This window comes from Aspergillus campestris, assembly GCF_002847485.1.
Source record: "Aspergillus campestris IBT 28561 chromosome Unknown P168scaffold_8, whole genome shotgun sequence".
Classification (NCBI taxonomy): domain Eukaryota; kingdom Fungi; phylum Ascomycota; class Eurotiomycetes; order Eurotiales; family Aspergillaceae; genus Aspergillus; species Aspergillus campestris.
Window position 1 is genome coordinate 1,283,513 of NW_020194343.1, and position 24,176 is coordinate 1,307,688.

At 55.3% G+C, this 24,176-nt stretch overlaps 7 protein-coding genes across 7 annotated transcripts; 2 read left to right on the forward strand and 5 right to left on the reverse strand.

Annotated features, from left to right (window-relative positions):
* Window positions 1-1,184: 1,184 nt before the first annotated feature.
* On the reverse strand, window positions 1,185-2,190 carry P168DRAFT_319858 (putative short chain dehydrogenase; the record flags this gene model as incomplete). Its single annotated transcript, XM_024840322.1, has 3 exons — window positions 1,185-1,375; window positions 1,443-1,759; window positions 1,829-2,190. The coding sequence occupies 3 exons, from the start codon at window positions 2,188-2,190 to the stop codon at window positions 1,185-1,187; spliced, it is 870 nt and encodes a 289-aa protein (XP_024691924.1).
* Window positions 2,191-5,095: 2,905 nt separating this feature from the next.
* On the reverse strand, window positions 5,096-6,203 carry P168DRAFT_319859 (uncharacterized protein; the record flags this gene model as incomplete). Its single annotated transcript, XM_024840323.1, has 4 exons — window positions 5,096-5,379; window positions 5,454-5,613; window positions 5,705-6,031; window positions 6,168-6,203. 4 exons carry the CDS (start codon window positions 6,201-6,203, stop codon window positions 5,096-5,098), a joined length of 807 nt encoding a protein of 268 aa, XP_024691925.1.
* Window positions 6,204-6,673: 470 nt separating this feature from the next.
* On the reverse strand, window positions 6,674-10,928 carry P168DRAFT_255562 (HECT domain protein). The gene is made up of 3 exons (XM_024834469.1): window positions 10,594-10,928; window positions 6,927-10,515; window positions 6,674-6,842 (listed from the first exon to the last, which is right to left on the reverse strand). The coding sequence occupies exons 1-3, from the start codon at window positions 10,800-10,802 to the stop codon at window positions 6,720-6,722; spliced, it is 3,921 nt and encodes a 1,306-aa protein (XP_024691926.1). The 5' UTR covers window positions 10,803-10,928; the 3' UTR covers window positions 6,674-6,719.
* A 699-nt stretch (window positions 10,929-11,627) lies between these two features.
* On the reverse strand, window positions 11,628-13,057 carry P168DRAFT_238142 (uncharacterized protein; the record flags this gene model as incomplete). The annotated part of the gene is made up of 2 exons (XM_024833598.1): window positions 11,628-12,941; window positions 12,998-13,057. 2 exons carry the CDS (start codon window positions 13,055-13,057, stop codon window positions 11,628-11,630), a joined length of 1,374 nt encoding a protein of 457 aa, XP_024691927.1.
* Window positions 13,058-14,746: 1,689 nt separating this feature from the next.
* On the forward strand, window positions 14,747-18,170 carry P168DRAFT_271402 (glutamine amidotransferase subunit DUG2; the record flags this gene model as incomplete). The annotated part of the gene is made up of 6 exons (XM_024835261.1): window positions 14,747-15,231; window positions 15,284-15,409; window positions 15,462-15,593; window positions 15,644-16,189; window positions 16,244-16,430; window positions 16,477-18,170. Exons 1-6 carry the CDS (start codon window positions 15,031-15,033, stop codon window positions 18,168-18,170), a joined length of 2,886 nt encoding a protein of 961 aa, XP_024691928.1. The 5' UTR covers window positions 14,747-15,030.
* Window positions 18,171-19,256: 1,086 nt separating this feature from the next.
* P168DRAFT_305624 (putative LaeA-like methyltransferase) lies at window positions 19,257-20,332 on the forward strand (the record flags this gene model as incomplete). Its single annotated transcript, XM_024838947.1, has 4 exons — window positions 19,257-19,312; window positions 19,359-19,469; window positions 19,543-19,814; window positions 19,914-20,332. The coding sequence occupies 4 exons, from the start codon at window positions 19,257-19,259 to the stop codon at window positions 20,330-20,332; spliced, it is 858 nt and encodes a 285-aa protein (XP_024691929.1).
* A 232-nt stretch (window positions 20,333-20,564) lies between these two features.
* On the reverse strand, window positions 20,565-23,696 carry P168DRAFT_238284 (TAPT1 family protein; the record flags this gene model as incomplete). The annotated part of the gene is made up of 1 exon (XM_024833608.1): window positions 20,565-23,696. One exon carries the CDS (start codon window positions 23,694-23,696, stop codon window positions 20,565-20,567), a length of 3,132 nt encoding a protein of 1,043 aa, XP_024691930.1.
* Window positions 23,697-24,176: the final 480 nt, after the last annotated feature.

Sequence of the window (24,176 nt, forward strand, 5' to 3'; positions counted from 1 at the left end):
GTTTCCGATATCATCGATCGAGGGTTTATGACTCGCTATCACACTTTTCGACTCGGGAAAGAACTTCACGCCTGCTACAGGATGGCGCGTACGATGGTTGCAACGCCGCCACCCGCTCAGCTCAATTCCTTTCCTACATGAGCCTATCCATCTCATGGTGGCCTCTGTGGGATAATGCCGGCTGAGGTGAGATGATGCATGTCAGCGGGCTGAACGCCCGACTGAATTTGATTGATTGTATGTCAACATGATTGGATGATCCAACCCCAACCCTAATTGCGATGTTCTTTCCGCCATTCCTGTCCCATACATGACTGAGCATCCCTGACGCAACTGAACTATCCCTTTGTCCCAAATCACCCCTTGATCAAGATCTATCTACACAGAGGAATCACGGAACACGCAACTTCTAAACATTGATTTTTGTATCCACACTAGGCATCGTCGGCATATCAGATATATGAATCCATGAATCCAACCTCGAAACTAGTCAAGTAAACCTTGCCATCACCAGCATAGAAGCAGATCAAGTCATCACAGTACATTTCCCTCAATTTTATGGAAGCACCAATACACATATCACCTACGTTGCTATTACACAGACCGCGCTTTTCGAGTTGATGGGGAGGCGTGGCTATTGTTAGGGTGCTTAGCGTAAGAAGGACGATAGCGTTGAGCTTCATATTCGATGTTCAGTGTCCAGATACGAAGGGCTGAGTTGTTAGGAAAAGAGATCTCAGGTTTGAACTACACGTGATTTGTCCTGGTCGTCTGAGGCATGGACAGACAATCCCCACGCCTATCCATTTTTCACCATCTTGTCTTTGATCGGGGGTTTTAGCCATAGTATAGGCACTAAGAGTGAGAGGAGTCATTGCAGTAGACTACATTGTATATATCCAATGTACGGAAGGGATAGATAAAGTTAGAGTGAATGAGAAGAGCGAGATGAATCGTCCAAAGATGCACTCTGTCACCGCTGTGGAGAGTCTATCTGTTGCAAACAATTACCACTCGACTACCAAAGATATCATCTCAGCGGCTACGCCAAAACGTCGACCAACATTCGGTATAGGGCTTAACCTGACTGATATACCCAACATATCATGACACTTTCGACATGCAAAACAAGCCATACATCGAGTGCGACACTATCTGATGGAACAATGTAGCAATCCCCGAGATTATACCCATTGCTTGTCTCCAAAATGCGAGACAAACGCCCCACCGTGCCCACCTTCGATACTTGCCTTTTCCCATGTCGAGCGGACATGTCGGACGGATTCCTCAGGCATGATTGGGCCTTTGAAATGAGGCGCGTAGGCCACAATCTTGCCCATGAATCCCATCAAGCTCTCCATTTCTTCAGGGGTAGCTGTGGATCGGTACGCATCAGTTGAACATCCATCGTGAACGAAGATAAGGTAGGAAAGGAGACGAACCGTTCGCGTTGTGGCCTACATCCACCACCCCGGGGCTGATACTCAAAAAGAGTACGCCGTCTTTCTTGTACTGCGCGTTGAACTTGGCCACGATGATGTTCAGGGCTGCTTTGAAGGCCGCGTACAGAGCGCTCGCGTCCATCTCATACTTGTTGGTCAAGTCAAGGTCGGCTAGCCCCGTCGAGATGGTAATGATTTTCTTGACCGTGCCTTGCAGGACTAGAGGGAGGAAGAGGTGGAAGAGGTGGATGTTCCCAGCAATATTAGTCTGCGAGAGCTGGGCCGAGACCGAGTCAATCTCCTCGGGTTTGTCGCTCCTTTGTTGACCCTTGCCGTTAGCCACCAACTGCTCTAGAGACGAGTCGAAGAGAAAAAGAAAGACCTACAATGCGCCGATGGGTCTATAGACGCCCAGGCTGGGCAACAGAGCTGCGTTGGCAACCAGGTAGTCAACACCGCGCTCGCCCACGATCTCGGCCGTATCGGCTGCAGCTTGCTTCAGGCTGGCGTAATTGCTGAGGTCTCCATGGAGGATATGGATATTGGGGCGGTCGCCCAGCTTGGCTGTGATCTTATTTTCAGTCGCAGCTTTGTCGCGCACCAGACCGACGACCAGGCTATTCGGGTCTTCTGAGATCTGCCGGAGGAACTCGAACTGTGCTGGATGAGTAACAGACGGTGCAGACTTGGGAGAGGGGAGACTCATGCCTATTCCCCTAGACACTCCGGTAATCACGTAGACAGACATGGTGAGTAAGAGTACTGATGCTCAGTTGAGTTGGATAGTGGATGTAGGGTACTATCAGTAGGTGGGTTAGTTATGACTGTTATATAGGAAAGCAATTCATATATAACGATCATATCATGTTCCAGATGCTGAATGATGCTGCTCGCGGGATTATAGAAGATGATGGAAATCTTTCTTTACTAAACTCAGGATTTACAACTCACTTGGCACAAGACTGGACGCCTTATTATATCTAGGAGAATCAAATATTCCCAGCCAGACTTAGCAAACACTGACCAGTATCAACGCATGATGGGAGTAAGCAAAGAAAAAGATTTGTTGTAATGACAGAGGGGATTATAAATCACAGAAGTGGTATCATATCTTCTATAGTAGGTCTAGACAGGCGCTGCTGACCTAGGTAGTATCGAACTGCCCGCCTAACTGCGGGAAATAGACTTGGGCTTGTCAAGGCGCAGTGCCATACCGACTATCAATATACAACCCTAAAAATACACAATCCTAAGGAGATGGAAGCTGAACTTGGGCCAGCTACGCAGCTGTGAGGGTGCGCGTATGCCCCCTGGTCAATCTCAGTACCCTTTTGGAAAGACTGCACGAACAAGTACACAGTGTAGCACCAATCCCCCGTCGTGAAAAAGTAGGATAAAATAGAATACGAAGCAATGAAGACTGTGAGACAAGTGTCTAGACAAGAAGATATCGTTGACGCGATGTGGTAGCTAGCCCAAGACAGACGCCAAACTCGGCTCGGCCTTCCAGGCAGACACATTCAGGGTCCATGATTGATGGTCCACATGAGGTAAAATAGATCCATAGTGGGAAGAATGAAGCAGATGTCAAAACAGCCAATGTGTCCTGTCACCTGACTTCCAAGCCCTGATTCCCTCATGGATCACTGCCTGAGGCTATCACAGCCACCTGATGAACACGCTAGGCCCAGGATGGTTAGCGTCCTATCTATGCACCCGTTATCAATCTTCATCTCGTCTTCCCTCCTTTCTAGACCTACTTCCCGTCTCCCCAAGGCCTCAAGTCGTGTTCTCGAGTACACCTTCGATAACCTTGATTTAATCTTGCTTCCTCATAGATAGGATCATTGCTCTGCTGCTTGAGCCGAGGGTAGCCTCAAGTTATCGTAATTTGTCAACCTCTGTAACACTAGTCTTCACAATGGCCCCCCAGGAGGAGTTTCTCCCGGCCTGCCCAAATCCTTTGTTTATCCAGCCTCACGAACGTATTGAGCAGCTGAAGGAATGTCTCGATGACCCTAGATATGAACGCCAGAGTATCAATATTCTAACTCTCATTCGGATGTATGAGACTGGGGAACTCGGGCCCCTTGCAGTTGGCCCTACGGTCTACATCTGCGATGGGGAGACCTGGGAAGGGAAACTGAGCAGTGAGAATCTTCCTCCTAGGGAGTCTGTCGTGTGGTCTGAAGTTGGTCTCCATCTCTCAATACGCGTTATGTTTAGACAACCTCTTACCTGTCCTTCAGCGTCTTGGCATGCAGATGATGCAACAGGGTCATCTCCAGGCAAATACTCTCAAGCAGTGATATGGTTTGTTGGAATATCAATGATATCAAGATCGGCAAAAACACTGAATCGGTATCTTGTTGTAGTAGCTGGATAGAACCGTTGTTAAAGACGGCCGTTATATAGCTAGTACCGTCTTAATGACAGTCTGGTTCTTTGGTTGCATTGCTGGGAGGTTGATGCATGAGGTATGTTACGGACATGTTTAACAGTGCCTATTTGGTCTCCTTTACCAATGCATTTCAGACCCATTACTCCTCATGGAGACATCCTACACCTTCCCCCCCAGGCGTACTGCTAATGACAGGCAGCGACATACAGACCATCTACGACAGTGCCTGCAACCGTCGAGGACTGGGAAGAAGCAGCGCAGAGGGATAGGATAATCATTTTGACATCAATGCCAGCATTCACGAGCAGTCTAATCTCCAATCTGGCTCCGAGATGAAGGAAGAAAGCTTCCTACACTTCAAAGCCGTTTGGCAGAATGCACGGTCGACGGACAAACAGCAGGCACATACCCATCTGGTGCAGTTGCAGTGTGACCTCTTCATATATTGGCAGCCTTGGCAAAAGCTAACACTGTCTGTGGGTAGTGTGACTCATGAGCAAATCGGCCTTGAGGTTCATATCGCCCAGTCCCACGGTGAAGAGCTTATCCCTTGGTTTGTGGACGTCGCCGTCATCACTCCTGACCAATTACCAATTCATTTATTTGCGCGTGACTGAGATTAACTAGGGTAATTGTATCATTCGTTTGGTATGATTATCACAGTAATCAATATAGTGAAGTTCCTCATTCTTCCACGCCTGTTCAGCCACCTTTGATCCTGCATTTTTCCAGTCTTTGATCAATTTCCATGCATGCTATTCAAGAAATATATCTATGCTGTTCGCATGAGATATGGGTTCACATACCTATGTCTAGTATCACCCTCATGTAGATTCATGTCTTCATCATACAATGTGGATGGCTTTATCCTATTCGTGAGAGGGAGGTAAACATGTACCTATTATATGCGGAGTAGCCTAAAAATTCTGTGTGAGTAAGAGTCGAGTCGAGACGTACCTATCTATAACCAGCCTGCTATCGGTTGTCTCGTGGTAGATACTGGTTGGGATCAAATCAGATGAGAATGATGCAATCGAGTGCTCCTTATAGGTTCTCCTCGAGAAAGAGTTCTTTGTTCAATTCTTTCCTCAATACAACAATAGATACAACTCTAACAATCATAGATTGTCTCATAAGCTCATGCCCTGCGCAAGCAAAGATTCACCCACCCTCTATCATAAGTGAAAACCCTTTATGGCCCATCCAGATCTATACCTGTCTATCCACAACGAAATGAAGCTCTAGGTCCAATCTATACCTGCCCCGCCGCCTCAGCCTTAGCCTTAGTAGCCGCCTCCCGCTCCGCCGTGCTAAGCTGCAGTCCCTGGTCGTCCCACCGCTGCTTGCCCTGCAGGAACAGCTTCTTCTGCTCCTCCCGTCCCGGCATGGGGCCCTCCTTCCCGCGGCGCTGGCGCGACTCGCTCGTCTCGATCATCGTCGCGTTGTCGCCGTCGATTGCCCGGCTTTCCAGATCCTCGGTGTCTTCGTTTGAGCTGAAGGTGTAGGTGCGGTATTCGGTGTTGACCCATGCGGTGCCTGTGATTATTAGTATACTTTGCTTCATTCACTGGAGAGCATAGTGCGAGGTGGGGTAAAGAGAATCTACGAACCGTAGCCCTTCGAACAGTCCTCCCAATCCTCAGTAAAGTAGTGCAGGAACGTCCCGTGCGTCACGATGACAATCTCCTTCTCCGGGCGCGCCTTGAGCCAGCGACGGGCGGCGCGAGCGCGCTCTTGGATCGCGTCACTGGTGGGCGCATACCGACCAGCCTGTTTCTTCATTAGCCAGCCACACACTACACAAACCACAACCAATCGGAGCACAAGTCCTCCGCAGAATGGGGAAAGGGAATGAATATACCTTAACATTCCACCCCTCCTCAACCAACCCCACATCAACAGGCAACCCCTTCTCCTCCACCTCGCGCTGCAATTCCGCCGGACTGCTCCCCGTGTCGCACGGGACGTCGCTCGTCTCCTGCGCGTCCGGGATGAGGATCAGGCGCGTGTCGGGTCGCGCGTGGAATACGGGCTCGAAGCTCTCCAGCGCGGTGTATATCGTGCGACGGAGCGGCGAGGCTGTGACGAGGTCGATCTTGTCGTGTGCGGGGAAGGAGTCGCGGAGGGTGCGGCATTGGGAGACGCCGAGGTCGGTGAGGGGGGGTCTGGGATGACGTGGTTTTCGGGGCTGAGGTTGTGAACGCCCTGTTTTAATGTTAGTTTCTTTTGCTCTATCTTTCTTGTGGCTTTTGTTTTGGTTCTTTGGTTTCGGGTTTGGGTTCGTGGTTTCGGAGTTGGCTTGGGGATTGCGATGGGGGACGAACCTGGGCGTGGCGGACGCAGTGGACGATGGGGGCCATCTTGATGTTTTATTGTTTATCTTTATTCTGAACTGTTCTGTGAACAAGTTAGATCTCAAGTAAAGAGAGTGTAGTGAGAGGAAGAAGAAATAGACGTGGGGGTCGCGGGGCCAAAACATTCAGGGGACGAAGCCAATAAGGATTGACGATGCAGTCCGGCCGGGCTAACGCTTAGAGCGCTGCACCGGACCCATTGTGTTGACACCGGTGACTTACTTGGGTTATATGATGTATTCAGGGTTGAGTAGAGTAAGGGATGTATTGTTGATATTAAAAATGAGTTATATTTAGGGATATATCAAAGAATAGGAAAAGAAGGGGAATAGAAAAAGAATGGAAGGAAAAGGAAAAACGTGCAAACTTTAAATGTTTGGTGGCGCCGAGGAACGTCCGGCAGTGGCGAACCATCTATACAGGATAAATATATATCTAATGAGGGATAGATAGAATGTATAATAGTCTGCAACTATAATAAAGAAATATGTAAATGTAATAATTGTAATATACAGGGTATAATCAAGCCACGCCGAATCCCCGTGCATTTTCCAACGCCTTACTCAACTTTTCCTCCAATACGGTCCTCGACGAATACTCCGGCAGCAGAAGCCGGCCAAAACACGTTAGACTCGTGGGGAGGCGCTATTTGGTCAGTATTCTTATCTCGTTATCGCCGATATAAGGGGAGGAAAGGGAGAGAGAAAGGGGAACAGAGAAGGAACATACAGCATCTCCAACCCCATTCTTCTGAATCACAAACATAATGCTCGCAATCCCATTAACCGGCACCCGGTCACTAGCCGTAACGAACTCCAGCAGCTGCGCTTTCTTTGTCGGCGGGAAACGTCGCGCGACGGCCCAGAAGTCGCGCACCACCCGGTGGTGCGGCCCGAACCCGCCTTCGTACCGCGCGTGGCGCTCTAGCTCGCCGATGTCGATCTCTTGGATGCCCTCGACGACGGTTTTGAGTGCCTCGGGTGTGAATATCGACAGGGCTGTTCGGTCGAGACACGTGTAGAACCCTTGTGCGAAGGCTTCGAATTGGCCCCGGATGGACTTGTCCGTTAGCCAGAAGATGTAGTCTTGGACGAACTGCGTGCGGTTGGCGTTTGTTACTAGGGGGGCTTCTTCGGAGGGTGGGGTCGAGGACTGGACTGGGACGGATCCGTCGAGGGACTTGGCGATGTCGACTTGTGAGTCTGTTGCGTCGGCGGAGGTGGAGGTGGATGATCGCCGGACGTCCAACGGCGATGGGTCGACCGGCCATGGCGCGTCACGGTCGACTCGATGCATGTCGATCGTCTGGATACTGCCAAACGCCTCGAAACTAAACTCGTAGGTTCGCATGAACACGTCCCCTACGTCGCCGTCTTCCCAGCTAAGCAGTCCCTCCAAGCCCTTGGTGAGCTCGGGCCACCCGTCGCGGATCTGGTCAAGCTGCTTCACCTTATGGCCGAGCAGCTTGCGGTAGAACGCCGTCGGAAAGTTCACCGGCAGCGTCAACCCGTTGTACACCGCCAGCGACATCAACAGTCCCAGCAGCTCGAATTTATACAGCGGCTCCAGCGACCCCGGCTGAATCCACGACACGCGCGTGCGGCTGTCTAGCGTGAACATCCCGTAGGCTGGGTCCAGTGCTTCGGCCATCAGAACCCGGAAGAACTCCTGCTGCACGCCGCCGTGGTCCAGCCCTTCTTCGCCCTCTTCCATTCCCATCTGCACTTTCAGCGGCCGCATTAGCTCGCGTCGCTCGCGCCGCCAGACTTGGTTCAGGGCGTCGGTGAGCACGTTGTCGCGCCGCACGACGAGAACCAGGTACGTCGTCATGGACGTCCGCATGTGCGCCAGGAGGTTCACGTCGTCTTGGATCCGGATCGCCCCGAAGGCGGTTTGCGTGACGTGTCGCGTCGTGGTCATCGCCGCTTCGTAGTACCGCGACATGGCGGCGTAGTTCAGCGCGCGGAAGTAAATGACCAGCGCGGACGGTGGGAAGAGAAAGGAGTATGATAGTAGGTGCATCTTCCGGTTGTCGGACAGACTACCCATCCAGTCTACCGGCATCTCGAGCGGTTCCAGCCTCTCAGAGAGGAACGGCGTGTGGAAATCCTCGGGGATGAGACCGAGGCGGCTTCGTTCTTTGTACAGCACAGACAGGATCTGCACGGCACCTCCCGCGGCACTCCCTTTCGACATCTCTGGGTTCCCGTCCCATTCGCGGAGCAGAAGAGTCCGTAGCCACTCGGCGATGACGGCGGGCGCACCGGGGGGCTTGGGTTCGGAGTCGTGGGCAGGTATCCCGGCGTGTTGAAGATCGCGATGCACACTGAGGTTATCAATCAGGCGGTCCAGCACGCCGTTCTTGCGCGGGTGGGGTACGTGGTGAGAGTATGCCTGGCGGGCCTTGAAGATCTCGTGGAACGCGGACCGCGCGGTCAGTGCACGAACCAGCCGGTTCACCAGCCGCAGAGCAAGTTCATGCTCGAGCATGTCCGTGGTGTCCATAATTACTCGCTTGTTGTCAAGCGGGAGTTTCTGAATCTTCGCCTGGGACGCCACAGTCCCTGTCGCCCGCATGTGCAAAATGCCACGCCACGTCGGTGCGTCGACCTCTGGCAACGAGCCGGCCAGCGCCAACAGAGCCACCGTCGCGACGTCCGCGGCTCGGTCGTCGGAGACATACGCGTTTCCACCCGAGTCGGACGCGCGACGGATAATAGGGGCCGGAGGAGCTCCGGAAGACGAGTTGCACGACGATCGGCGCGAAGCTTTGCTTGGCGTCGAAAGCTCTTTGGGCGGAATGAATAGGGCTTCCACTGCGCTCCACAGGCTATGGAAGATGAGGTCCTTCGGGCACAGGGTGAAGAGCTTCCGCAGTGACGGCTGAATGTGATGGAGGTTCAATGTCGACGTAGCCGACGCGTTGTCGCGAAACGAACGAAGGATTTGCTTAGTGCTACCCAGCGCATAAAACACGCTTTGGCCGACAAAGGTGAATACCTGGCGTTGGCGAGGGGTGGCAAATCGCCATTCCGAGTCTTCAAACCCGCCCGTCGACTCAAGGTACGCCAACTCTTCTCGCCAGCTCTGCGCCTCCTCCTCGGATAGAATCATCATCGCCGCGAGTCCGTCAACAATGTCCGCGGTAAGGTGTGTGACCGACTGGATACCAGGGTCATTGCGCCGCCGGCGTGAGCCCTTTCGTCTAGGTTTTCGTTCCTTGGGCGATTTGAGATCCGTCATCTGCTCACTCCTCCCTGAAGGGGTTGTCTCGGTATCGGGTACTGGGACCTCGTTCAAGGTCTTAGCCCCGTCCCATGACACGCGTCTCTCTTTCTTCCGCTGGTCTGGCACGGGGGTGGCGTTCAGGTCGCCCGCCCGCCCGCGGTGCTTCTGTGGGCGATGCTTCAGAGCTGGCGGCGATGATATATTGACCAAGTCGTCGTTGGTGCGCGTGTTGACGGACAGCTTCCGGGCTGGCTTGAGCTCCGCGCTGGATTTCTCCTCCATATTGGACCGTGGCGCCAGACGCCACTGGTCCACCTCCGTGACCGACAGTCGCTTGATCTGCTGGTTCGGCAACTTGAGCTCCACAGCGGCCGTCTGGGCTCCGTGACGCGAAGACGGCGTATGGGGGTTGCTCCCAGCGGGACGACTTGGAACTGCCCGGTCTGGCTTGGGCCGTGTGTCGGTCCGATGGTCGGGGTAGTGGCTGCGGGCTTTCTCTCCCTGCACCTGTGGTCGAGTGCTATACGCAATCTTCGCCAACATGGGATCTTCGTCGAGTGCACTCGGCGACCGCCGCAGCGGCAACCACTCGATCATCCTCAACGACAACGTATCGAACAGATTCTGCGTAAATGACTTGGGATCCTTCAGCCGCTGCGCCGGGCGGCCATCATCCTCCGGCACGCCTTGGCCACTTTTATCCAGTGCAGACTCCGCAGACTGGCATTCTCCAGTACGGCCCTCAAACCGCACCAATCCGGAATTCGGGTCCGGGACCGCCTGCGTCTCCGTTCCACCTTCCCCGGCGATGCGGCCGGGTTCTTTCGACTCGTACGCAGGATGAGAGCGGGGCCGTCGCTTCGGTCGTCGCTGGTTCTCGTGCGGAGCAAGTTCGGATGTCACGCGGGGAGCATTTCGACAGAGGCCGCTTTCTGCATTATCCACGCTCGCGAGGTAGCAGGCCAAGGTGCGGGCGCTCAGCTCGGTGTAACGGCGATAGGGGCCCTCGGTGACCCTCTTCCGGTAGCTGGCGCAGGTGGGAGTCGAACACCCGGGGTTCTGACAGCCGTAGAGGATTTGAATTTTGTATCTAGAGCGAGCGGGGGAGATATATTAGCCTACTCCGCCAAGCATGTATAGATCCGGAGGGCTGAAGTGCTGTACTCACCTGCGGACCAGCAGGTTAAACTGGCGACGACGCTCGTCCCGACACCAGAGGAGAACCTGCGTCGGATCGGACACGTCGACTGTGTTCTGGGCGATGATCTCCGGCGCGTTTGGGGGCAACTTGGAGCGGTGGAACTGCGGTCTGTCGACGCCGCCGCTACCACGAGTAGCTTCGTAGGAGCTCACGGAAGCTCCGCGGAGCCTGGTCATCTTCGCAGGGAGAGGGTCATGCCTGGGCCAGTGAGTAGAAGGGCTTCTCGGGGGTCCTGTAGGTGCGTCTGGATGTCAGATCACTTGCAGCAAGTGGGTGTGATGGCGATGAAGTGGCAGGTCGTGATATGCCACTCCGGGATTCGAGCTGACCGGAGTACGGTGAGCCTGAGGCGCCAAGGTTGGGTCACAGCGGAATAAGTGGGTTCCGACGCTAGCCTGATTGGGAGGCGGTGGGTCGCCTTATCAGCAAGTCACGTTATCTGTATACTTTGACCCTATTACTAGGTGTCGTTGGGGAAGAAGAGATAGATTATTTATCTAGTGTGATAGGTTAAGATCTTGTACTTTGGGATCACATTTCTCTTGGGTAAAATCTGCCAGCAATGGTGGATGGACACAGAGCGCATGTTACGACCAAAGTTACCATCCTTCTATATCTTTGATGACCTCTTTATATATAATCTTTGTTACACGTTTTGTGATAACAAAATTACGTTGATTGTATAATGAAACAAGTATGAACAACTCCTGATATCCCTTGCTTGAAAAGAAACCCAACACCTCCCAATACCGATTGATGCAATATGACGCAATAAGGGTTGATAAGACCGCGAGATCCAACAATTCGGGCCCCAGCATGTCGAAAGAAGATAGGAACGAAAAAGGAAAAAGGAAAGATGCACTTTTCACTTTGTAAAGCTGGGTTCAAATTCTAGCTGTAATGGACAACGGTATCGAAAAAGCCAAACAAAAGACTGTACAGTATTATATACATGGCGACCTGATAATCGTGTGAAAAAGCGGGGAGTGGTGCGAATTCGATTAAGAAGTAAACATCAGACGGAGTCGGCTGGATCGCTTCTTCTTGTCCTTGGACTTGGGCTCTCCGTCCGTGAAGTGAGACTCGGCCTTGGAGGGAGCCCGGGAAGAGGATCGCCCATGCCGTTTGGAGGGCGCTTTCGAGCCCACCTCCGACTCCGGGACATGGTCTCCCCGCGACCGGTGGTGTCGGGATGGGCCGCGAGAGGCACGCGAACGACGGGAGCGACGGGACGAAGCTGTGGAGTGGTCGTCGTCGAACTTGAACCGGGGGTCCCGCGAGGCCCGCGCCGTGGTCACGTCGATCCCCGACATGGTGGCTGCCCTCGGGGTGATGAATTCGCCGTCGACGGACGTGCCGACGCTGTCGGACTCGGCATCGGCCACGCCGCGGCGCCACATCTCTACGCCGCTCACGTGTTCGGGGTCGAATTCTAGCATGTCGTCCATGCTGCCCTGCGGCTCACCTATGGGCCCGCCCATGGGTGGTGGCTGCTTGGCGGTGTCGGCGCTGGCGCCACCGGATTGGATTTGCTTGATGATCTTGTAGCCCCCAAACATGACGATGGTGACGCCGATGCCGACACCGGCGGCAATGAGGAACTGGGGGCTGGCGAGCAGGGCGAAGATACCGGGGGCGGCCGTCTTGAGCATGCTCAGGGCGGCCGGGGCCATCTTGGAGGCGAGGTTGCTGATCTCGGCCAGCGTGAGAGCAACGGCGGCCATGGCGTCGGGATTCTTTTGGAGATGGGCAATGGTTTGCGTGGCGCTGTGATGGACGCAGTTGGCCTCCTCCAAGAGCCACTGGGCCCGGCCCACGAGCCCATTCAGCTCGGGGTCCTCGATCTTCTGGAGCGCGCCGGCCTCCGGGGCCGGCTGTCGAGCCAGAGAGGTCTCGTTGTAGTCGCCGTACGCCAGGTCCATGTCCACCTGGGCATCGGATCGGGAACGAACGGCCATCGGCCGGCCTTCTCGTTCGCGCATGCTGATATCATGATGGGTGTGGCGTCGAGCCACGTCTCTGGGGCTACCATAGTAGCTCTCCGAGCGCGACGAGACCGACTGGAGATCCTGCTCATAGACGGACTCGCCCTGGTGACGGCGGTGGTGGTGATGATGATGGCTACGGCCCGAGTGGTGCCGCGACCGACTTCTGCGAGACGAGGCGACCGAAGGACCGTCATCGATGGTATAGTTCTGCAGGGCTTTCAACGCCTGTTGTTCGGCAATCCGAGCATTCTTCTCGGACTGGAAGGCCGCCTTGCGCTGGCGATAAGCGTTCTTGGCCTGATCAAAGACGCTGAAGAGGTGTTTGCTCTGGGCAAGGGTTGTCAGTCCGCGTGGTCGGGAAGCGGTCGAACCAGGACACCTACCGTACTGACGACCTTGCCGGATTTGTCAATCACGGCGATGGTCTCGCCCAACGGGGGCATGATGACCGGATGGCAGTAAGGGGTGCTGGATAACGGATTGCTGGGGGACCGCAGAGGCAGCCCGTGACCAGAGTTCACGGCGGGAGTCAACAGAGATGTCGTCGATATGCGACGCACGCGACCCAGCACATTGATAAGACGACTGGTTTCACAGACCGTATGCGTCCGGAGAGTCGATTTAAAAGATCGAACGAGCGGTGTAGCGTTGTCGAGATGAATGACAGGATATTAATATCGTGACTAAAGCCCCCCCGGTGGGGAATTGGGCGCGATCACCCCCAACTGTGGTTCTAGTCCGCTTCTTCCCCGGTTCAATACTGGGGACTGTCGCCTGGATCTTCAGGGGGATCTCGGAACGATTCGAAAATTCTGGTTTCCTCCGAGAAAACGGTGTGTTTGAGGAAAGCCCTTTATAGTTCCGATGCCAGAGGGATGATTTGGATCGAGTACAGTTCAACGGCCACCCTGAATACGTCAACCCACATGCCGATCGGAACAGGTCCACAGTAAAAAGCACGGGGCACGCTGTAAAATGAGGCAACCTGGAACGTAGAAAGAAATGGTTCGATCGCACAGGCAACATGTAAGATGGCAAAGGACAGGTCAAGTCCCATGGAGGGGGGCTGGGAAGTCAAAGGGGCCCAGCAACTCAGGCGCCTAAAATGGGCAGCCAGCGACGAACCAGATTTTGGGGGGAGAAACGGGTTGGGTGTCCAGGGTGTGAAGAGAAACCGGGCAGTCAAATGAATGAAAGGGACGTGGGGGGGATCGGTGGAGACTGCATTGCTGTCGCAGTGCAATCCCAATGGGCCGCAGCATCATTCTGGATGGATACGTAGCATGGTATCATGCTCGGTGACTGGACAAGCTGGTTCATACCTGGTCCGAGTCAGTCAGTTGGTTCATTGATGGAGAAGAAACCTTGAAAGTTGATGGATGAGTCAGGAATGGCGGTGATGCAGGCTCCACTTGATTGGTGGGGATGACCACCGCCACAGTGGCTGGTGCGTAGATACCCGATGTGACCATACGTGGCTGATGTTACATTCAATACACATCTGATACGATCAGATACGGAGATACCGAGAGATATGTCATGGGTCTGTTTGAAGAGATAGAAATTATATCAGGAATGTGGCGCGCTAGGTAGATACATAATTCCATGCAGGGTACTTCGTCTAGATCGGAGGACTTCATCGTAATGAGAGGTGTATCTGCAGAGCAAACGAAGAGATAGAGCATGACCTATCAGCACTGCATGATGGTATCTGCCTGATCCCTCAGGCGTTTGGGCGACCATCCCAGTCCCCCCTGGACCTGGTTGGAATTCGTGGACATATATAGAAATCCATGTCCAATTTACTGAGCATTGGGACAGCTCAGTCCGTGTTAGTGTAGGATATCCATGATATCCATGATCCCATCATGACTCAACGGAAGAAACAGCCGTTGTTGGCACGTCTGCAATGGGAGGAATCCAGGTTCGTTCTTTTGTTTCTTTCCCCTTTCCTTTCTACTGATATATAATATAAAATGTTATTTATATATAAGTGATATTTACATGTTCAAGAACGAAGGTTAACACCCACAGGTGTTTCTGTCGAGAAGGGAAGCCCACAGGTGAGTAACCGGCCAGACACCTCAGGCATCTCCACTTTCCTGCCAAGCATCACCGCCGAAATCACGACATCCGTCTCTGCCATCTTCCTCATCCACCCCATCCTTTGTCATTTCCTCCTTTTCTTTTAATTCAAGGCTGGGTACTGTCTCTGTTTCTGTCTCCATATCTACTCTATTTCTCATCCCGGGTCACACTCTGTACAGAATAGAACGGGGAATCCATGTTGTATTGACCCATTTGAGAGGATATCACGTGCCCATTGACTGTCTGACTCTTCCGGCGATTGTATACAACTGCACGACCACTCCATAGACTGGGCTAAATCTGTTTATTCGTTCCATTGCGGTCAGTAATGGACCCCACAGTGCTCTCCGAGGCTGGTATTCCATCGCAAGGGGAGGACATGCCGCTCCGCCCTCAGGATGCCCCCGAACCGTCGGACTCGGCCCTCGAGTGCGGTATCGGCCACCGTGTCAAGGCCAGTCGATCCGTCCTGGCCCTGGCCCTCGACGATGATTGCGTATTTGCTGGTTTGCAAGGCGGCGACATTGTAGTATGTCATGCATGGTTTCACGCTTGGGGTATCGTGGCTGACTGTCCGATAGGCATGGTCCCTCGAGACCTATGATTTGATCCTCTCCGTCCAGGCGCACAAGGAGAGTGTACTAGACTTGTATCTCTCCGAGGATGGGGATTTGCTCTTTTCCAGTGGCGGAGACTCAGTGATCAACGTACGAAGTCCCGTCCCAGAACCCACCAACAAGCAGAAGTTGACTCCCGTAGGTGTGGTCCACGCGGACCTTCGACCGTCTCTATTCCATCCACTCCCATCATGACGTGGGCGACATCTTTGCCGTGGCCTATTCGTCCAGCCTGAAGACCATCTACTGTGGTGCCCAAAATACCAGTATCCAAGTAAGCCTATCACAGGCCGTGTACCGTCTTCCCCATCTAACAAGCCCCAGTGGTGCGACATCTCCCAAGTGGATGAGGCGACAACACAATTATCCGCCGCCCAACTGTCGCGGCGGACACACCGCTTCTTTGACTCACGCGGCCCGGACGGTACCCGTGCATCCCGACCCGATAGCGCCGATGGATCTCACGGTGGCCAAGTCGTGACCTTCAAGCGTGACCACCACAAGCTCTTCGCCCACCATGGCTATGTATATACCATGCGTCTGGTGCGGGGTCTCGTGGAATCAGCCCCCACCGAGGAGGTGCTGGTGACGGGTGCGGGGGATGGAGTCGTCAAGCTGTGGCGTCTGGAACAGGACAAATCCAACGCAGCGCCCTCGCAGATGGCTAAGCTCGAGAACGGGGCTCCTGTGCTCTCCTTAGCCGTCGACGGCTCTTTCCTGTACTGTGGTCTCGCGGGAGGCGCGTTAAACATCTGGAATCTGGATTCCTACCAGCTGGTGAAACAGATCACGACTCAGACAGGGGACCTGTGGGCCGTCGACATCATCCATGGCGTCGCAGTGTGCGGGGACTCAAACGGAATCGTCAAGGTTTGAACCTTCCAGGGGGAGCGGGTGAAAGCAACAGGCTAATGGTGGGTGTAGAAATTCAATTCGCGATTCGAGGAAGTTGGCAGCTGGGTCGCTCACGGCGGAACGATGCTGGCGTCGGCGGCGGGCCGGTACAAGGATCGCCATATATACGCCACCGGCGGCAACGACAACACGGTGGGCATCTGGGACCTGACCGAAGCGTCTCTCAATCAAGATCAACTGTCTTCCATCAACAACGGTATGGACGGCCTCTCTTACACAGCAATGGCAGTCGCTGACAGTAGCAGATGAGATGGTCAATTCGCTGGCCAAGTTGGTCGCGTTCAAGACCGTCTCGGCCAGTCCAAAATTCGCCGGCGAATGTAACCAAGGAGCCGCGTTTCTGCGGCGACACTGCGTGTACCTGGGAGCGCACACCAAGCTCTTGACTACAGGCGAGGATACCAATCCCATCGTGCACGCGCGGTTCACCGCGACGTCGCCGGAGAACATCGACAAAACCATCCTCTTCTACGGCCACTACGACGTGGTCGCTGCCGATGCGAACCAAGCCAAGTGGAATACCGATCCCTTCCAGTTGACATCCGTCGACGGGTTTCTCTACGGCCGCGGCGTGTCCGATAACAAGGGACCCATTTTGGCGGCACTGTATGCCGCCGCGGACCTCGCGCGCAAAAAGGAACTCCGGTGCAACCTGGTCTTCCTGATTGAGGGCGAGGAGGAGTCCGGCTCGCAAGGGTTCCACGAGACCGTCCGAAAATACAAGCTTCAGATTGGCCCGGTGGATTGGATCCTCCTGGCGAATAGCTACTGGCTGGACGACTACAACCCCTGCCTGACGTATGGGCTACGCGGGGTGGTGCATGCGAACCTGGTCGTCAACAGCGACCACCCAGACCTGCACAGCGGTATCGACGGCAGCACGCTGCTCGACGAGCCGTTGAAGGATCTGACCATGCTCCTCGGGACCCTCGTCGGCCCCAAGGGCCGGATCAACATCCCTGGCGTGCAAGAATCGGTCCTGCCGATCACCGAAGCCGAACAGCAACGGTACGCCACCATCGCGCAGATCCTCCTCCAGCGACACCCGGAGATCGCCGACCGCGAGGCCCTCATCCGCTCGCTGATGCACCGCTGGCGCGAACCCTCCCTCACAATCCACTCGGTCGAGGTCCCCGGCACCGGCAAGAGCACGACAACGACAATCTCGCGGAGAGCCAAGGCCAGCCTATCACTCCGACTAGTCCCCAACCAGGAAGCCGATGACGTAGCCGCCAGTCTGACGCTATACGCACAAGAACAGTTCGACGCCCTCGAATCGCAAAATGACCTAACCGTCGAGATCACGGGCAAGTCCGATCCCTGGCTCGGCGACCCAGACAACGAGATGTTCAAGACCCTCGAAGAGGCCATCACCGCCGCCTGGACCCCCGACCAGCACCACCCTGCCAAACACCAGTACCCGCCCGTCCGCGGTGGCGCCCTCGAGCGCACCCAGTCCACGCGATCCAGCACAACCCCCAGCACAAGCGGCCTCCGCCGCAAGGACTCCTCCGACAGTCTCGCCTCCCACATCGACCGCATCCTCACGTCCACGACGACTTCCTCGGCTGGCAAGTCCGCCGCGCGCCACCAGTCTGCCCATCCTTCCGTGCCCACCTCGCTCACGTTGTCCGGCAAATCTGGTCCGGCCGGTTCCCGCGGGCGCGACGCACCCGCGTCCGGTACCGCCACGCCGCCCGCCTCTGCCGCGACCAAATCGACTGTCCGGCCGATCTACATCCGCGAGGGCGGCTCGATCCCCACGATCCGCTTCCTGGAGAAGGAGTTTTGCGCGCCGGCGGCGAACTTGCCGTGTGGACAGGCTAGCGACAACGCGCATCTGTATAATGAGCGGCTGCGGGTGGAGAATCTGTATCGGAGTCGTGAGATTTTCAGCCATGTTTTCTCTAGACTGCCGGTGCGGGATACAAATTAGTTGGTAGTTGTTATATAATGTGAGAAACTACCTTATATCGACGATGATGTCTACGTCTGGAATGATGGTCGTGTTAGGATAATATAGACTACCTGATACATCCCTGTGATCCCATCTGTCGGAACCCCCATACCTGCACGGAAGGGTACATACAAGCAGACAAACCTGGATGCATAACATGCAGCCAGCCGAGACTATTGACTGACGAAGTACTCGGAATCACAGCAGAGGTCTACACGAGTCCATTTGTGCAGAGTAGTTGAGCAAGGTACCATTATATAGAACCATAAGCAGGATTTCCATCCCACCACCACCACCACCCCTGTAACTACCTACCTACCAAAGAACAAAAACGTCCCACAATCAGCTCCACAAAATGCATTCCCAAACGACCACCCCGCAGGACGCTAGGATCCTAGCAAGTGGGTGCCCCTCCCAGATATTAACAATGTGATTGATCCAAACACTACAATTGCTCCAAAGTCCCAACCACCGACCATCCGGTGGAACTACCCTAGTCACACTCCACCCCACTACACCACACCCACCATCCACTGCAAGGGAGAATTGCTGTCCGCGCCGCAGGATCGCATCCTTCTCGTTCTGGACCTCCTAACGGCTGGCAGGGCCGATCTCTGCACTACGCTTGTCAAAAGTGGGTCGGGGGGACCGGACCCAATGGGATCGCGCTGGTGGTGGCTTTATTGGCGTTTTTTTTTGCGGTACGAGGTTTGCGTACTACTGGGGTTGCTATTTGCTAGGGCGTAGGTGAATAGTACTTTACGCTTTTACTATCTGTACTTGGTAACTCTCTGTGGAGACTGATTGTTTATATCGGGGTGAGGGGAAGTGGGACGATAGTGGTAGATTGGGAGTGAAGTGCTGGATGGAGTTAGCTGAGGATTAGTTAGGGCTTGAGGTATGGAGGTTGCTAGTTGCTACGGAGTACTTAAGGAGAGAAAGGAATGTGGAATTACCTAAACTTAACTTTGACTTGACTTGATCTTACTTTATCTTACCTTGTCCTTACTTGACCTTGACTTGACTCTTTTCAATTCTTCTATCCTGTCCTGTCGAGTACACACCATGGACGGTCCATCCGAAGTCTACCTCCTGGGTCGCGATCCCAAGGAATCAGCCAGGTATACACATATATCCTGAAGAATAAAGAAGAAACTAAACAAAAAGACTCAATGCCCAGCACGACTTCCTCATCAACCTCATCGGCGCCTCGCAAGTCCACTCGTCTATCCCTACCGACTCGATCACCAGTGTAGCCGACATCGCCACAGGAACTGGGTATCCCATCATCTCTCTCCCCGGCGAAATGAATAACAAAGAGCGAAAGACTAATGAGAGAATGAATGAATAGAATATGGCTCTCAACCCTCGACAAATCCCTCCCCCCTCCCCCCCCGAAATCCCCCCGCTACTTCCACGGCTTCGACATCTCGCCTGAGCAATTCCCCCGCGAAAACGACGTCTCTCCAACCCGTACCATCCGTCTCTCTGTGCATAATATCTGCGAGCGCTTTCCCGAAGAGCACCGTGGTCGGTATGACCTTGTGCATTTGCGCTTGCTGGCTGGGGCGTTGAAGGAGGCGGATTATGCTGTTGCTGTGAAGAATGTGTGCGAGTTACTCAGTACGTTCCTTCTTCTCCTTTTACTTGTCTTGGTCATACTTTTCTATATCAAGATGGGAGTTATAATATTTATACTACAGCATGCTAACAACGAAATAGAAAAAGGAGGCCACCTCCAATGGGACGACTGCGACACAACAGCCTTCACGACCACCCCCTCCACCCCCCAAGTCACCCAAATGCGCGAAATCATCGCCGACGGCGTCTGCCAGCTCGGCCTCTGCGACACCGCCCCCCAGCGCGTCGAGAAGCTGCTCCGCGCGCAGGGCGTCTTGGTCGACATCCGTCGCGAGGTGTTCTCCACTGTGGACAAACCTGGCTTGCATGGTGTTGCCCGCGTGTGGCTGGTGGAGGTGCTGCGCTCGTTACTGCCGAGGTCGTTGTTGGCGGGGGGTGAGGTGTCGAGTGAGGAGGAGGCGAGGCGGAGGACGGAGGGGCTTGTGGGGGCGTTGGAGGGGGCTGTGGGGGAGACTGTGCCGGTGGTGAATTTGCAGGTTGTTGTTGGGAGGAAGGACTGATCTCGCTCTCTTTTCCTTTTAAAGAATTTGTTGTTGTTTTCTATCTTTATGGTTGTTGTTGTTGCTTTTCTTCATCATGGTTGTTTCCTCGGTATTATGGCTCTATTATCTCACGAATAACTACGGTTCTTACACTGAATTGGTCAATCAAATGATAATTATAATACTAATGGAATGTTCTAAAAGATCACGGGAATATACAGGTAATATACGCTCATCACACTCTATACTATTACCAAATCCTCTTAGCAACCATCTCATACCTCGTCACATGATCCATATTCCAATCCTCCTCTCCCCGTCCACTCCTCTCCTTCTCCTCGCGCGCCTTCAACCGCTTGAGCGCCGCAGGATCATCAGCGTAGATCCACCGCCGGTGGTCGTCGTTCACTTCTACCACGCCCCACCCGCCCACGCGGCGGCTGCCTTCGACGGCGTATTCTCGCCCGCGCGGCGCGTTGCCGTGGTCTGGGGGAGGTTGTTGTTGTTGTTGTTGTTGTTGTGGCTGTGGCTGTGATGGCGGGGGTGGCGGGGGCATGTCTGTGTTGTGTTCGCGCTCGCGCTCGCGCTGCTTCATTGATTTGTACCGTCCGCGGGACCACGTCAGGAGGAGCATTCCGAGGAGGAGCTTGATGATTAGGAGGAGGACGAAGCCTGTTAGGAGGAGCACGGCGGTGAAGATGTAGACTGATTGGGCCGGGGTGGGGATCGCGTTCGCGAGGAGCTGGCGGAAGAAGGCACCCGCGTGGGCGGCGGAGGCGGGGAGGATTGTGCGCAGTGTGAGTGGCGGGAGGGAGGGCTGGGGTGACGGCGCGTAGTGGCTGTGGATGGAGGAGAGTGAGGTGGAGTCTACGGCTGTGGAGGAGGGTTGTTGTGGGAGGAGCGCTGTCAGAAACATTTGGTAGGTCTGGACCGACACGCGGAAGAAGAGGCAGGAGAGCGGGATGACGGGGAGGCCGACTCGGCGCATGAGGTTCGGGTCGCCGAAGGCGTTCGTGTAGTAGTCCTTTGCGAGGATGTCGAGGAAGCGGTGGTACATTGCTGGGCGGGTGTTGTTGAATTTGTTGATGTAGGCGTGCTTGAGCCAGTCTACTAGCATTTCGGAGCCGAGCACGACGAGGAATGGTCCGAGGACTTGGGCTAGGGTCGGGAGGAAGGAGTTGACGTGGCTGAAGGAGGCGACGATAGAGGATGGCACGATGGTGAAGGACTGTGGGAGGATAGACGAGGCCATGCGCGGTGGTGTAGACATCGGCGTGCTGTTAGTGCTCGCCGACGCTTGCCCGCTGAAGCTGGTGCCCAGCTCGCCGATGAAGTTCAGCGCCCCAGTCTCGACGATGTTCCGCGATGCGATGATCGTCAACATCAGCCACAGCTGGAACCGCTCGACTACGTCCGCGCAGGTCAGCTGGAACAGGTTCTCTTTCTCGAACTTCTTGAACACCGTCGACTTGATCTCCACGAACTGGTTCGAGAGGAGCAGTGTGATAAGCGCGTTCGAGTACGAGTTCACCGCCACGTTCAGCGTCATGACCTGGTAGAATAGCGACGTCGCGTGCGTCACCGTGTACCCCAGCGCTAGAAGAAACAGCCCGAACGGCCGGAACACTTTGCTACGCCCGTCGGGCCGACGCTCCAGCGCCTCGCGCGAGAAGAGACACTCGAGCACGTCCTGGCCGATGGCGGCGAAGAGGCGGTCGCTCACTTCGAGCACGTTGTAGATCACGTACAGCTTGATGGCCGCCTGTCCCCGGATCCAGTGGTACATGCGACTGGCGTCGAAGTACATCAGCACGACGCAGGTGGCGATCATCAGCAGGCCCTTGAGGATGTCCGCCTTGTCGTCGGGCATCAGCGCCGAGGGGATGGACTTTTGCCGTCGATGTTGCGGACGGAACTGGGTGTCTGTACGACGCCGCCTCGGTTCCGTCGCTTTGATCCTGACGGGCCGTTCGATGGGCATCTCCTGTTTCATGGACGCTGTCCGCGACCGCCGCGGTCCTGGCTCCGAACTTCGAGGCACCTCCTGGCTGGTGCTGTCCGCCGGTGCGTTGTTGCGCCTGCGCCACACGCGTCCTACACCCTTAACCACAAACCCGGAAACGTACCGAAACTCGACGCCCAGGTTGACCGCCCATGACTCTAACAATATGTACAGCGCTTTGGCAAAGCGCAGCGGGAGGATGGTAAACGAGTAGAGCCACGAGTCCAGACACGCCAGGGTCCCAAACCAGAGGACCTGCTCCAGCGCCGGAGGGAGGATCAGGAAATTCATCAGCCGCTCCAGCTTCACGCGGGACGACTCGTACGGGAAGTCGCTCATCGCAGTGCGGTGAATATACAGAGGGGAAGGTCGGCCGGACGACAGCTCGAGCTGCAGGTACGTCGGCACGGACAACGGCGGGATGGGGATCGTGGGCGGCACCGGAGAGGGCAGCGCCGGTTCGCCCATCTGTGACGATGGGACGGTCTGCTTCGTCTCGCTTTCCCGGTTGATCGGCAGGCGGTCCTGTTTCGAGCGCGAGGCCCACGTCTGTGCGAGGCGCTCATTCCCCGCGGCCACGGTCTGTCGCCGCATGCTGCCGGGCGTCGAGACAGCCCGCGAGGGCATGGGCCGACTGCGCGTCGTTGTCGTCGTCGACGTCGACGGTCTGCCGATCGCGCTCGGCGCGCCCTCCAACGACTCCTGATTCGAGCGCACCTTGTCCCCCGGCACATGTGACTCGTCGACTGGCTCCAGCGGAGGAACGACGGGGCGCATCCCGTCCGACACGACTCGTCGACCCGGTTCCGACTCCGACGGGGCCGCGCGATAGGGGATCGACTGCGGCGACGATGTGAGCGCCTGCATCTTGGCGGGCGATAGTTTGAGGATCCGATCCTTCTCCTTGTCCTGATGCGACGGAGAAGAAACCTCTCCGGAACTTCGATTAATGCCTTCAGAGCCCTCCGAAACTTCAAACACGCCCACCAGCGGCGTTCTTTGTACGCCCCGCGCCTCGTCCGGCTCTTCAAAGACCACCCCTTCCGACAAAAGCGGGGCCTGACCGCTTCTTCGGTCGCCGTTAACCTCGCGCTGACCCCGCCGAGCCGGCGCGCCCGCAACGCGACCATTCGACTCGACGCGATTGGCATCGTCCTCGGACCGTGGACTTCCATCCACCCTGCGGTCGGAGTTCTTCGCCGACAGTCTTCGCGCGTGTCCCTCCCTTCCATTTATCTGCAATCCCTCCACCCCGTTGGTCTGCCATCCCTCGATCTCCAAGAAATTCGGCGACGGCTCCAACCGGTGGACCGAGGATTTTCGCTGCTCGGGACTCCCCGTCGCGACCACGCGGTTTCTTCCATCTTTCGTCGGACTCATGGGGATCCGCTGCGGTGAAGGCGATGGCGCCATTCCGTCCGTGGGGGGTTCCGGTCGCGTCGTCAAGCGCCCGCTATCTGTGCGTAGTCGATACGTCTCTGTAGGTTCGCGATGGGGATCCGACGACGAGGAGGGGCTTCGGTGTTCTCCGTTGAGAGCGGGCACGGCTCGGGGCGACGCCATCGTAGGGATTGTTGAGGACGCGCATCCGGGACGGCTGAACTAAGCCCGAGCGGGAGAACCTGTTACGCGATTACAGGTAGGATCATGGGTAATTCATGCGCATACAGTCGAGTGTCTCGAGTTCTGTAATAGAATGTCGAAGGTGGTAAGTTGGATGATGATGTTGAACTGACATACTGCGTCGACCATGGTTGGTTGGCGGCGACCGGGGGCGGTCAGTCGGAGTTAAGGGGGAGTTAAGACCCACCGCGTTGCAGATTGATGGATTCCAATACATGACAGGACTTGATTCAAGGA

Bases quoted from the DNA above. Each gene is read 5' to 3' on its own strand.
- P168DRAFT_255562 (XM_024834469.1), bottom strand. From the start codon at position 10,802: ATGACCAGGCTCCGCGGAGCTTCCGTGAGCTCCTACGAAGCTACTCGT. The intron at 10,516-10,593 runs GTGAGTACAGCA...CGCTCGCTCTAG, and splicing joins TTTAACCTGCTGGTCCGCAG to ATACAAAATTCAAATCCTCT. The intron at 6,843-6,926 runs GTATGTTCCTTC...CTGACCAAATAG, and splicing joins AGAATGGGGTTGGAGATGCT to CGCCTCCCCACGAGTCTAAC.